The sequence below is a fragment of the Dreissena polymorpha genome, chromosome 8 (assembly GCF_020536995.1).
Source record: "Dreissena polymorpha isolate Duluth1 chromosome 8, UMN_Dpol_1.0, whole genome shotgun sequence".
Taxonomy (NCBI): domain Eukaryota; kingdom Metazoa; phylum Mollusca; class Bivalvia; order Myida; family Dreissenidae; genus Dreissena; species Dreissena polymorpha.
In genome coordinates this window covers 687488-702677 of record NC_068362.1, presented here as the reverse complement: position 1 = coordinate 702677, position 15190 = coordinate 687488, and the positions used below count along the sequence as shown (strand labels likewise).

Here is a 15190-nt window from a genome sequence, read left to right as displayed (position 1 = left end):
ACTCTTAAACGAATGCAAATGAACCTTATTTCTACTAATTACGTAAATTATATTTTTTTTAAACATGAACTATTATGTGGTTGTCAGATCGATAACAGAAACTCTTTAAATCCTCAAATATATTTGATAAAACCGTTTCGCTTCCTTGTTTTGCGTAGGGACCTATATACACACATATATAGGTCCATGTTTATTTCTTCAGTACCGTTTTGGAGGCGCGCGAGAGTATTCAGGGGTGGGTAATCCGGGAGGCATCGATTTCTGGGATTGTCTATTCAATCAGACGTAGTGTCAAAAACTTGTGAATAGCGGATTTAAAACGCGTGAAACTAATAAAGGTGGTCGAAAAATCTGCAAACTAAAAAACGCAAAACAATTGATACAAACTCGGCCAGTCGGTCTGTGATTAGTGGAAGTGGAATTCGGTAACAGCCCGGCGTCATGTGAAGAACCCGTATCTTATCGATACCAACGATCATTTTAATGTGTAGTTCGGTTGTAATTCGGTGAAAAGTGTAATTCGGTTGTAATTCGGTGAAAAGTGGAATTCGGTGTTTCCATGGACCGACAATATTATAATTTTGTTATTATTCTTTTGTTTAAATGATTACTCAATATGTCTTTATTGCGAACGTAACATTATAACAATTTTATCGTAAATACATCACAAGTCATGAAGGATACATTTTGAATACAATTAAATTTTGGTGTTTCATTTCGACTTAGACGTTGTTCGTAGAAGTAAATTGTTAATAGACATTGTTCGTAGACATTTTACCAAAGTTGCGAGTTTAAATAACAAACATTGTAGAAGTGAGAAGAAACAAAATATGCGAGAATAAATATATATATATCAACAAGCGTCTTCAGTCTGATCCTCTTAGGTGTGGCTTTCGTAACCCTAACAGCATCGTTGCGGCCGTTACATGTATATTTTGTTATAATATCCTACGATTACAGTGCATCGAGCTATTAAGGAAATGAGTTAAAGAATTAATGAAAACAAAACATCAATAACCATCACAGAATCATTTAATTCTCTTTAAATCCATGTCAATGTGGTTAACTTACAGATTTGTAAACCACACAAAGCTAATACTTCTATAAACACCTGCAATTACTAGGGTAGTTACCTGGTATCGAGACATCACACCGGAAAGGATTAGTACTCTTTTGCAATAGGCATTAGGTCAACCAAACTTAAAAATTTGATTCACTGAAAATATTTTTTGTAAAATTAAACAGCAATTAAACCTTTGTATAACTTCTGTTTCTTTCTGTTCTATCAGACATTTTTCTTTTGAATTTCAGCAAAGTGGGCACATGAAAGTGCTCAAAGATATCATAAACAGAAGCGTTCGACATTTGTTCAAATAAGTTTCAGCAAATATGTTACTATTTAAGGATTTCCTGAAATAAGCATTCCAGCATTGTATCTCATGGAGCTGCACATTTCAAGAGGTGAAAGGTCAAGGTCATCCTTCAAGGTCAGAGGTCAACTATATGTGGCCCAAATCGCTTATTTTATGAATACTTTTGCAGTATTGAAGATAGCAACTTGATATTTTGCATGCATGTGTATCTCATGGAGCTGCACATTTTGAGTGGTGAAAGGTCAAGGTCATCCTTCAAGGTCAAATATATTGGTCAAAATTGCTCATGTAATGTCACTTCTGCAATATTGAAGCTAGCAATTTTATATTTGAAATGCATGTGTATCTCATGGAGCTGCACATTTTGAGTGGTGAAGGGTCAAGGTCAAGGTCATCTTTCAAGGTCAAACGTCATATAGGGGGACATTGTGTTTCTCAAACACATCTTGTTTAAATATATTTTACAGTTTACAACGAAAATCAGGCATAAAATACGATTTTACCCGTCACAGTTGTTTATCGTCAAACAATTATCTGCTTAAATACGGTATAATTTGTTATAGAAAGGGATGCCCCATAGCGGTTTCTACAGTATTTTTATGCTTTTATACAACTGAAAAATGACTTGCAGGAGAATACTAAGAAGAACTGTAACGTATTTTTACGAACTTTGTCAATAGCAAATAAACCTCTGAAACATATAATAAACAATATTGCACATGATCCGTTGTATGGTTTGATCTCTTTTGCCAAAAGGTTGTCATATAAACATTCGAAATGCAGAACTTTCTTAAGTTTATACCACACACATGACAGAAAATCATTGTTTTCAAAATACCACTCATTTGCTTTTTTATGCCTCCATTCGAAGAAGATGGGGTATATTGTTTTGCACATGTCGGTCAGTCCGTCCGTCCGTCCATCCACCAGATGGTTTCCGGATGATAACTCAAGAACGCTTAGGCCTAGAATCATGAAACTTCATAGGTACATTGATCATGATAGGCAGTTGACCCCAATTGATTTTCAGGTCACTAGGTCAAAGGTCAAGGTCACAGTGACGCAAAATAGTTAAATGGTTTCCAGATGATAACTCAAGAATGCTTAGGCCTAGGATCATGAAATTTCATAGGTACATTGATCATGCCTGGCAGATGACTCTTATTTATTTTCAGGTCACTAGGTCAAAGGTCAAGGTCACAGTGACTCAAAACAGTAAAATGGTTTATGGATGATAACTCAAGAATGCTTACGCCTAGGATCATGAAACTTCATAGGTACATTGATCATGACTGGCAGATGGCCTCTATTAATTTTCAGGTCACTAGGTCAAGGTCACAGTGACTCGAAACATTAAAATGGTTTCCTGATGATAACTCAAGAATAATTAGGCCTAGGATCATGAAACTTAATAGGTACATTGATCATGACTGGCAGATGACCCCTATTGACTTTCAGGTCACTAGGTCAAAGGTCAAGGTCACAGTGACAAAAAACGTATTCACACAATGGCTGCCACTACAACTGACAGCCCATATGGGGGGCATGCATGTCTTTTACAAACAGCCCTTGTTTAAGATGAATTTTTAAAATTTAAATATTTATTGATTTTAACTCTCAATTATTAACCATAAATGGTTGAAATTTTATTTGACAAGTTTATAATAAACAGACTGTATATTGAATATTCGAACGTCGCAGTCTTTATTTAATTTTTGTCTTTGATTAAGGTTCAGTTCATTTACAAACATTGATAATTGTATATTTATGCCCCCCTTCGAAGAAGAGGGTGTATATTGCTTTGCTCATGTCGGTCGGTCTGTCGGTCCGTCCACCAGGTGGTTTCCGGATGATAACTCAAGAACGCATACGCCTAGGATCATGAAACTTCATAGGTACATTGATCATGACTCGCAGATGACCCGTTTTGATTTTGAGGTCACTAGGTCAAAGGTCAAGGTCATGGTGACCCGAAATAGTAAAATGGTTTCCGGATGATAACTCAAGAACACATAAGCCTAGGATCATGAAACTTCATCATTAGATAGATCATGACTTGCAGATGACCTCTAATGATTTTGAGGTCATGAGGTCAAAGGTCAAGGTCACGGTGACCCGAAAAAGTAAAATGGTTTTCGGATGATAACTCAGGAACGCATATGCCTAGGATCATGAAACTTCATGGGTAGATTGATCATGACTCGCAGATGACCCCTATTGATTTTGAGGTCACTAGGTCAAAGGTCAAGGTCACGGTGACCCGAAATAGTAAAATGGTTTTTGGATGATAACTCAAGAACGCATATGCCTAGGATCATGAAACTTCATGGGTAGATTGATCATGACTCGCAGATGACCCCTATTGATTTTGAGGTCACTAGGTCAAAGGTCAAGGTCACAGTGACAAAAAACGTAGTCACACAATGGCTGCCACTACAACGTACAGCCCATATGGGGGGCATGCATGTTTTACAAACAGCCCTTGTTTAAGAAAAAAAGTATCAGGGTGCCTATGCTTAAATGGAGTCAGGTTTTGAAACAACGAAATTTGTATGCGTTCTATAACGTTGTAGTCGTTCACTGTAAAAATCGCCCCGGTTTTGAGGAGAGAAAAAAACATGTACGTTCTTATACGTTACAGGTGTGCAAAGGATATGGCTATAGTAAAACCTTGTTAACACTCTAGAGGCCACATTTATTGTCAGATCTTCATGAAACTTAGTCAGAAGATTCATCCAAATAATATCTTGGACGAGTTGGAAAATGTTGCCAGTTGGTTGAAAAACATGGCCGCCAGGGGGCGGGGCATATATCCTTATATGGCTATAATAAAACCTTGTTTACATTCTAGAGGCTACATTTATTTTCCGATCATCATGAAACTTGGTCGAAAATGGTTCCACTTGCTTTAAAAACATGGCCATCAGGGGGGGGGGGACATTTTTCCTTATATGGCTATTTAGGTTTAGTAAAATCTTGTTAACACTCTAGAGGCCACATTTATTGTCCGATCTTAATGAAACTTGGTCAGAAGATTCATCCCAATAATATCTTGGACGAGTCAAAAAATGATGCCGGTTGGTTAAAAAACATGGCCATCAGGGGGCGGGGCATTTTTCCTTATATGGCTTTAGTAAAACTTTGTTAACACTCTAGAGGCCACATTTATTTTACGACAGTCATGAAACATGGTCAGAAGATTTGTCCCAATGATATCTTGGATAAGTTTGAAAATGGTTTTGGTTGCTTTAAAAACATGGCCATCAGGGGGCTGGGCATTTTTCCTTATATGGCTATATATGGGTTTAGTTAAACATTGTTAACACTCTAGAGGCCACATTTATTGTCCAATCTTCATGAAAAATGGTCAGAAGATTGGTCTCAATGATATCTTGAGTTCAAAAATGGTAATGTTTGCTTGAAAAATATGGCTGCCAAGGGGCAGGGCATTTTTCCTTATTTGGCTGTATATGGCTATAGTAAAATCTTGTTAACACTCTAGATGCCACATTTATTGTCGGATCTTCATGAAACTTGGTAAGAAGATTCATCCCAATATTATCTTGCATGAGTTAAAAAATGATGCCAGTTGGTTGAAAAACATGGCCACCAAGGGGCAGGGCATTTTTCCTAATATGGCTATAGTTAAACCTTGTTAACACTCTAGAGGCCACATTTATTTTCCGATCATCATGAAACTTGGTCAAAAGATTGATATCTAGTACAACTTAGAAAATGGCTCCGGTTGCTATAAAAACATGGCCACCAGATGGCGGTGAATTTTTAGTCCCCTACCGGTTTCACTGGAGGGCTTGAATTTGCGAGGGTTGAATTATCAGATGGCTTGAACTGTTTTCACAGTCCCGGTCACAATTTTCACATTTTCTTTTGTTTGTTTGGCTCAAACTCGCTTCAGGTCGCACAAAACTGTAAATCAATAAGGAGCGCTTGATTAAAGGCAAGTTATATAATAATTGCAAACATGTCATAGCCTCAATAATGTTAGTTGAATTGAGTAAATGATAACATTTTGTATAAAATATTGCATTCTTTTTGTAAATACTGGTACAGTATTATTAGGGCTGGAATGGCTGCATCACACTATGCACAATGTCAACTTGATGGAATAGAAAGGGTTGTATATATACGAAAACTCATAAACAAAACACACACTGACGTGATGTTATTCTTAAAAAAAGAAAGCGAATGAATAAATACATGAATTGCTGTTTAATACTCAGCAATGTGTGTATAGCGCTTAATCTTGTTTTGTTTTACGTGCTGCTTCTAACATGTACCTGTACATGTAAATGTGCTACGTAAAAAATTGTGCAGATAAAATATACATTGAGCATACGAAACAAATTTTATTGTATTTGTAATTGTTTTTTTAAATATTTTTTTCATTACAATAATACGTATATACATGCATTTGGTTCTTATTGATTCAAAAGCAGAAAGTAGAAAGGAGTTTGGGCAGTATGAATACTCTTTGACTGGAGATGCATATAAATGTAAGTAAACATAAGTGTATTAAAAATCGAATGGCTCAAATTCCGGATGGCTCGAAATTTTGTAGTTGGTCCCGGCTAGCTCGAGCCATCGGGTATCGACTGTATATATTTTAAGTCGGAAATTAGGTCAAACTTTAGCCTCTTATTAACATGTCAAACGATTAGTGATCTGTGTGCACTGGTTCGGTCAAACACTAAGTGATCTGTGTTCACTGGTTCGGTCTTTGCTTATTATGACTCTACGTTTTTTATTCAATTGCAGTACACTAGAGCCAGACGATCTGCGATGTGCCTGCAGGTTCAAGGACAGCAAAGGGAGGGAATATAAACCTGATTGGAAAGATGCTCCAAATGGAAAAAGTTACTTTCCCTCTTACAACATAGCACCCAGTCTCTACACGTAAGCCTGGTGTTCTACCATCCTCATTTGGTAACATGTTCTTCTTGTATTCAACATTTACCTAACAATATAAGATTAAGTAGGTATTTTTTACTGTTTAACAATCAGGTCTTGAAACAAATTTTAATATAGTCATAGGTATTTGACATGCATCAACCTAAGTATGTTTTGTAATATGTTCCAAAGAATATCATCAATAATGTACAGTTATGGCATAACAGAGGTAAGAACAGTAATTACAATGATAAGTTTCAATTACATGGCACTTTTTTGTGGTTGTAAAGTACATTTTTTTAGCCATTTTGGTTTGAAACTTAATTTTAAAATGTAGGTGAAAGGCCTCAAACCCCATTGGTGATACAAAGCGGTGAATAATTAAGCCACGTTCTGAGAAAACTGGGCTTAATGCATGTGTGTTAAGTGTTGTCCCAGATTACCCTGTGCAGTCCGCACAGGCTAATCAGGGATGTCACTTTACGTTTTTGTGGTATTTTTAGTTTCAAGGAAGTCCCTCCTTAACGTAAATCAAGTAAAGGCGGAAAGTGTCGTCCCTGATTAGCCTGTGCAAACTGCACAGGCTAATCTGGGATGAAATTTTACGCACATGCATTAAGCCCAGGTTTCTTAGAACAAGGCTCAATTTTTGTGTAGTTGCTGAATGTTATGCCTCAATTTTGGAAGTTAAATGCATGAGTGTAAAGTGTTATTCCAGATCCTGTGCTGTCCACACAGGCTAATCACAGGGCTTTTTTCCTTCTGTGAGAATATCTGTTTTTCTTACATTTGGGAAATGAACGACTCAAATGTTCACAATTTCAAGTAGTTCGCGACTCAAATTTTCTCAATTTTACAAAGTTCACTACTCAGTTTTTCACTATTTTGAACAGTTTGCAACTCATTTTTTTCACAAAATAGGGGGGGGGGGGGGGCCAAGGCCGCTTCACAAAAACAGGAAAATAAGCCCTGAATCAGGGACAACAATTTCCAACTTAGCTGGGTTTTTTTTGCTTAGAATTGATTTCCTTTTAATGTAAAATTGAAAGCAGAATGTTTCATCCCTGATTTGCCTGTGCGAACTGCATAGGCTATTCTGGGATGACACTTTACTGAACACGCATTAAGCCCTGTTTTCCCAGAGCAAGGCTCATATATTTTGTTATTATTCAGCAGGTTAAACAGACGCTTATGTTTATATGTTATTTATAAGTAAGGCTCATATATTTACAGGCCAGTGCTTTTGTCTGCCCAACATTTCGACGCTGGTGAGTGCAGCAGCCCGCGGGTGATCCAACCCATGCAGTGGGGCCTCATACCGTCATGGCATAAGGTGAACGCAGTAGTAATATTCCATATGTTCTCATGCTACAGCTAGGCCTAAACAGAAAGACGCAGCACCCAGTCCCCTAAAGGTCCCACCCAGCCATCTTGGACTACTGCCAAGAGTAATTTTGATCTGATCTCATTATTATAAAGAAACTTACATAAAGTTAAAATAATTCAATACATTTTCACAGTCACAGTTTTATAATTTATTAAAACAATGTTTTTAATGAAATTACATGTTATAGGAAATATATATGAAATATATAAGAAATATATATATATATATTACCCTCTGTATTGTAACTGAAAATCATGTATGAGAACTTCTACATTTTCTGTCTGTATTTATAGGGTACAGCCAGCGAAAAAGCATTTGAGACAAATAACTGTAGAGCGGAGAGCATGCTGGAGAAGATGACATACAAGGTTCCTTTGCAGAAAGGAAGACGATGTGTCATATTAGCAGATGGGTAAATATGTTTGTGTAAATTTGTGTCCAATTAAGTCTGGTTCTGGGAAAACTGGGCTTTATTCATGTTCCTAAAGTGTTGGCAAGATAAGACTGAGCAGTCCGCACAGGCTTATCTGAGGGACAACACTTTCAGCTTTAATGGTATTTATTGTTAAAAGGAAGTCTCTTGTAAACAAAAATCATGTTTAGGCAAAAAAGTGTTGTCCCTGATTAGCCTTTCAGGACTGCATCGGCTAATCGGGAATGACACTTTATGCACAAGCATTAACCCCAGTTTTCCCTGAACATGGCTATTTTTAGCTCACCTGTCACGAAGTGACATGGTAAGCTTATGTGACCGTGTGATGTCATGCGTCTGTTGTGCGTGCGTGTGTCCGTCTGTCAAAAATTTGTTTGTGTAGACAGTAGAGGTCACAGTTTTCATCCAATCTTTATGAAATTTGGTCAGAATGTTTATCTTGATAAAATCTGGGTTGGGATTGTATTTGGATCCTCTGGGGTCAAAAACTAGGTCACTAGGTCAAATAATAGAAAAACCTTGTGTAGACAATAGAGGTCACAGTTTTCATCCAATCTTTATGAAATTTGGTCAGAATGTTTATCTTGATGAAATCTAGGTTGGGATTGTATTTGGGTCATCTGGGGTCAAAAACTAGGTCATTAGGTCAAATAATAGAAAAACCTTGTGTAGACAATAGAGGTCACAGTTTTCATCCAATCTTTATGAAATTTGGTCAGAATGTTTATCTTGATATAATCTAGGTTGGGATTGTATTTGGGTCATCTGGTGTCAAACACTAGGTCATTAGGTCAAATAATAGAAAAAAAATGTGTAGACAATAGAGGTCACAGTTTTCATCCAATCTTTATGAAATTTGGTCAGAATGTTTATCTTGATGAAATTGGGTTGGAATTGTTTTTGGTTCATCTTGGGTCGAAAACTAGGTCACCAGGTCAGATAATAGAAAAACCTTGCGTAGACAATAGAGGTCACAGTTTTCATCCAATTTTTATGAAATTTGGTCAGAATGTTTATCTTGTTAATCTGGGTTGGGATAGTATATGGGTCATCTGGAATCAAAAACTAGGTCATTTGGTCAAATAATAGAAAAACCTTGTGTAGACAATAGAGGTCACAGTTTTCATCAGATCTTAATGAAATATTGTCAGAATGTTTGTCTTGTTAAAATCTGGGTTGTGATCGAATTTGGGTCATCTAGGGTAAAAAACTAGGTCTCTAGGTCAAAGTTAAAAAAAATCCTTGTGTAGACAGCATAGGTCACAGTTTTCATTCAAACTTAATAAAATATGGCCAGAATGTTAATCTTGATAAAATCTGGGTTGGGATTGTATTAGGGTGATCTGGGGTCAAAAACTAGGTCACTAGGTCAAATCATAGAAAAACCTTGTGTAGACAATAGAGGTCATAGTTTTCATCTGATCTTAATGAAATGTGGTAAGAATGTTTATCTTGATAATATCTGATTTTGGATCATATATGGGTCCTCTGGGGTCAAAAATTAGGTCACCAGGCCAATTCTAGTTAAACCTTGTGTATATGAAAGAGGTCACAGTTTTCATCACGTCTTCATGAAATTTTGTCAGAATGTATTAATTGATGAAATCTGGCCAGGGATGGGTCTAAATTTAAGTTGATGTAGCAAGGTTAGTCAGGTGGGCGATTGAGGGCCATCATTGCCCTCTTGTTTTTTATCTCTCAGCCAAAACTTTGCACATGCTTAATCTTTTTTCCATTAAAAAAAATATTGAAGGGAAACTTTACAAAATGTCTTAAACTCATAAAATAGTCTCAGACTGGTTTACGTGTCCCAATTTTTGGATGTACATGTAAACGTTGAAAACAATTACAAATTGCTTTAAAAAGTATTTTTTTTTTTTTTTTTTAAGCAGAAAATGTTCATTTCTTATTGAAAATTTGATGAAAATTTCACAATTTAAACTTATATTAAGGTGACGTTGAGGAGTTACAGGGGTTTTTCTTGCTATTTCGGGAAAAGGCGTCTGGTCAAATCAGGTTTTTATGTCCCCCACTATAGTAGTGGGGGACATATTGTTTTTGCCATGTCTGTCTGTTGGTCTGTCTGTTGGTCTGTTTGCGCCAACTTTAACATTTTGCAATAACTTTTGCTATATTGAAGATAGCAACTTCATATTTGGCATGCATGTGTATCTCATGAAGCTGCACATTTTGAGTGGTGAAAGGTCAAGGTCATCCTTCAAGGTCAGAGGTCAAATATATGTGGCCAAAATCGCTCATTTTATGAATGCTTTTGCAATATTGAAGATAGCAACTTGATATTTGGCATGCATGTGTATCTCATGGAGCTGCACATTTTGAGTGGTGAAAGGTCAAGGTCAAGGTCATCCTTCAAGGTCAGAGGTCAAATATATGTGGCCCAAATTGCTTATTTTATAAATACTTTTGCAATATTGAAGATAGCAACTTGATATTTGGCATGCATGTGTATCTCATGGAGCTGCACATTTTGAGTGGTGAAAGGTCAAGGTCAAGGTCATCCTTCAAGGTCAGAGGTCAAATATATGTGGCCCAAATCGCTTATTTTATGAATACTTTTGCAATATTGAAGATAGTAACTTGATATTTGGCATGCATGTGTATCTCATGGAGCTGCACATTTTTAGTGGTGAAAGGTCAAGGTCATCCTTCACAAGGTCAAGGTCATCCTACAAGGTCAAACATCGTATAGGGGGACATTGTGTTTCACAAACACATCTTGTTTTACTATTGATAAAATTGCGATTGGAATATTTTATTGACAAAAAAATGGACCAAATTGGGATTTTATTTTTTTTTCAACAAATATTGACACATCAGAACAAAATCATATTAATTATAGTGGTACACATTGTTGGATGTTTATGAAATAAAATTTAGATATAAAAATCTGCAGACACTTATTTCTGAAAATATTTATTTTTATGCCCCCTTCTAAGAAGAGGGGGTATATTGCTTTGCTCATGTCGGTCGGTCTGCCGGTCGGTCCGTCCACCAGGTGGTTGTCAGATGATAACTCAAGAACGCTTGGGCCTAGGATCATGAAACTTCATAGGTACATTGATCATTACTCGCAGATGACCCCTATTGATTTTGAGGTCACTAGGTCAAAGGTCAAGGTCACGGTGACCAGAAATAGTAAAATCGTTTTCGGATGTTAACTCAAGAACGCATACGCCTACGATCATGAAACTTCATAGGTAGATTGATCATGACTTGCAGATGACCCCTATTGATTTTGGGGTCACAAGGTCAAAGGTCAAGGTCACGGTGACCCGAAATAGTAAAATGATTTTTGGATGATAACTCAAGAACGCTTTTGCCTAGGATCATGACACTTCATAGGTACATTGATCGTGACTCGCAGATGACCCCTATTGATTTTCAGGTCACTAGGTCAAAGGTCAAGGTCACAGTGACAAAAATCGTATTCACACAATGGCTGCCACTACAACAGACAGCCCATATGGGGGCCATGCATGTTTTACAAACAGCCCTTGTTTTAAATATTTTTTGAAAATTGGGATTTTTTTTACAATTTTGGTTTGGAATCTGGTCTCTTTGCTTTAGGATTAGGTCCATTTTACGGCCTTTTTTAATAGAAGAAAAACCACTTAGTTATTATGTTACGGGGTCTGATTCAAATGAGCTTATGCATGTGCATAAAGTATCTAACAATAATAACTTATGCAGTCAGCACAGGCTAACAAGGGACCACACTTTCCACCTAGACTGGATTTTCATTTAAAAGAGACTTCCTGTAAATGAAAAATTTCATAAAAGTGCAGAGTGGAAAATGTCGTCCCAAATAAGCCTGTGCAGACTGCACATGCAAATATGGGAAGACTTTTTATAGACTGATATTAACTCTTTCAGTGCTGGAACCGAATTTTGAAGGCCTTTGCAAACAGTTTGGATCCAGATGAGATGCCACAGAACATGGCGTCTCATCAGGATCCAAACTGTTTGCTATCATGATAGTATTCTTTGAAAAAAAGATCGAAGAAAATGCTAATTTTAGAAATTCAGCAGACAACATTTTAGCAGACGACAAATTTCCCAGCATGCAAAGGGTTAACCCCTTTTTACCAGAGCTGGGCTCATATTTATTGTTGTCTACAGTTTCTATGAGTGGAAGAGAGACAAAGATGCCAAGCAGCCATATTTCATATATTTCTCCAAGCTTCAAAATGAGCCAGATATCAACCCAGTTCAACCCAATGTGAAAGTGGAAGTAAGAGAAGAAAGCGTTGAAAACATAAAAGAAAATAGCACATGTGGTGAGCTAAAAAGAATTAAAGAGGAAGGGCAGAAGGATATGAAAGTTCAGATCAAAAGGGAGTCTATGGATAACACAAGTACAATTAGCAACATTGATGATACTGATGTCAAGATTGGGGAAATAAAGACAGACTTTAAAAAGGAAGCGACAGGTTTGATAATTATTCATATTCTTCAGTAAGACCTAGCTTATTCTACCACTTGTTCGGATCATAATGCTAATGTCAGGTTAAAAGCATTGAAAAACCTGTTTTCTTAGGAAACAATTAGTATCTTTCAAAATGTCCACTTTTTGTGTTTTTTAGAAACATTTGAGAAATCCCAATGATTGCCTTTTGTCCATTTTGTGTCCAATCTTCATGAAACTTGGTCAACATTTTGTCCCAAGGATATTTCATTTTTCAGAGGCTGGGTTTTGTGGGTAAATAACACACAAAAAATTAGTGATAAGAATCAAACAATGCAGTGGTTAAAAAATGTTATTTAATAAAAATGCCTTAGTTTTAGCTCACCTGAGCACGAGTGCTCATGGTGTTGTGCTCATGGTGAGCTTTTGTGATCGCTTTTTGTCCGTTGTGCGTCGTCCGTTGTGCGCCGTCAAAAATTTGCCTTGTTAACTCTCTAGAGGCCACATTTATTGTTCAATCTTCATGAAAGTTGGTCAGAAGATTGGTCTCAATGATATCTTGGATGAGTTTGAAAATGGTTGCGTTTGCTTGAAAAACATGGCTGCCAAGGGGCGGGGCATTTTTCCTTATATGGCTATATATGGCTATAGTACACTGTACAATGGCAAAGGGGAAACTCTTCGATGTTATACAAATGTATAAGAAATAGTAAACTCCACTTCGGTCCCTACGGCTTCGGTCCATATACGGTTTGTGGCTGCCTGGCTGGTCACTATAATGCCATAGGGACCTCAGTGGAGTTTACTATTTCTTAAATATTGTTATTTGTTATAATATTATTAATGTTTCAGTTTTCCCAATGTCATGGTTTATTGCGCTATAATTTTTCACAATCCAAATGGCACAGGCTGTAAAATATAAAGCAAAAAAACACACAGAGTACATGTGACATGCCTTCCTCACATAGGGAATATTTGTTGATTGATGTTTGTTAAGTTCAATTGATTGTTTTACTGTATTTTAGTCAAATCATGGCAATCAGTGAAACAACTCACAAAAAACAACTCACTCTTCTCCAGTGTAAGCTGGTTTACCAGTACAAAGTGCACATACTAATGCCAGTAACTGACACAGTGTTTTTTTGTGTTCAAATTTGGGTCCGTTAGGGGGACCTATTCCCAATGGAAAAAAGTATATTTTTTTCCCCAATGGTTATGAAACATGCCCAATTTAAGGTTTCCATAAGACTTTTTAGCTCATCTATTTTTTGAAAAAAAAATATGAGCTATTGTCATCACCTTGGCGTCGGCGTTGGCGTCGGCGTCCGGTTAAGTTTTGCGTTTAGGTCCACTTTTCTCCGAAAGTATCAATGCTATTGCATTCAAACTTGGTACACTTACTAACTATCATGAGGGGACTGGGCAGGCAAAGTTAGATAACTCTGGCGTGCATTTTGACAGAATTATGTGCCCTTTTTATACTTAGAAAATTGAAAATTTGGTTAAGTTTTGTGTTTAGGTCCACTTTATTCCTACAGTATCAAAGCTATTGCTTTCATACTTGCAACACTTATTAACTATCATAAGGGGACTGTGCAGGCAAAGAAATGTAGCTCTGACTGGCATTTTGACAGAATTATGTGCCCTTTTTATACTTAGAAAATTGAAAATTTGGTTAAGTTTTGTGTTTTGGTCCACTTTACCCCTAAAGTATCATAGATATTGCTTTCATACTTGGAACACTCGCAAACTATCATAAGGGTACAGTAAAAGGACAAGTTGCATAACTCTGGTTGTCATTTTTACGGGATTATGGCCCTTTTTTTCACTTAGTAACTTTGAATATATGGTTAAATTTTGTGTTTCGATCCACTTTACTTCTTAAGTATCAAGGCTATTGCTTTCAAACTTCAAATACTTTCATGCTATCATGAGGTTACTGTACCTGGCAAGTTGAATTTTACCTTGACCTTTTAATGACCTTGACTCTCAAGGTAAAATTATTAAATTTTGATTAAATTGCCATAACTTCTTTATTTATGATTAGATTTGATTGATACTTTGACAAAACTACTCTTACCTGACATACCACAATAGACTCCACCCAAACCCTCCCCTCCCCCCCCCTAATATTTTTTTTTTTTTTTTTTTTTAGATCATCTCACAAATGACCACCACACCCTCACACTATACCCCCCCCCCACCCCACCCCCGCCAATTTTTTTTTTGAAACAGTTAAAAAACACAAATATTTATTTTTATTACTTGTGTTTGAAATACCTTCCAACCATCGCACCCAAGAATCCCCCCCACCCCCCCCCTCCCCCCCACCCGAATCCCCCCCCCTATTTTTTTATTTTTATTTTTTTTAAGATCATCTCACAAATTACCACCACACCCTCACACTTTACCCCCCCCCCCCCCCACCCACCCCACCCCCACAATTTTTTTTTTTTGAAACGGTTAAAAAACACAAATATTTATTTTTATTATTTTATGTTTGAAATACTGTCCAACCATCGCACCCAAAAATCCCCCCCCCCCCACTCCCCCCCACTCCCCACCCCCGATTTTTTTTTTTTTTTCGCGTTTTTTTTTTCGCATTTTTGGAAGATAATGTAATAAATTCCACACCCCCACACTATACACCCCTCTTCACTCTT

The 15190-nt window shown here is 36.9% G+C and overlaps 2 protein-coding genes across 3 annotated transcripts in view; both read left to right on the top strand.

Moving 5' to 3' along the window:
• LOC127842550 (zinc finger MYND domain-containing protein 19-like) overlaps positions 1 to 3854 on the top strand; it is a 249057-nt gene extending 245203 nt beyond the window's left edge. The window contains exon 7 of the transcript XR_008031697.1: positions 3623 to 3854. The gene's annotated coding sequence lies outside the window, so the exon portion shown is untranslated. The remainder of the gene's footprint in view (positions 1 to 3622) is intronic.
• The window catches only part of LOC127842548 (abasic site processing protein HMCES-like), a 45968-nt gene that overhangs the window by 15467 nt on the left and 15311 nt on the right, over positions 1 to 15190 (top strand). For both annotated transcript variants that reach the window (XM_052372106.1, XM_052372105.1), the window contains exons 2-5: positions 6150 to 6287; positions 7515 to 7614; positions 7962 to 8080; positions 12242 to 12552. In XM_052372106.1, the coding sequence (XP_052228066.1) occupies positions 6150 to 6287; positions 7515 to 7614; positions 7962 to 8080; positions 12242 to 12552 (668 nt within the window). The remainder of the gene's footprint in view (positions 1 to 6149; positions 6288 to 7514; positions 7615 to 7961; positions 8081 to 12241; positions 12553 to 15190) is intronic.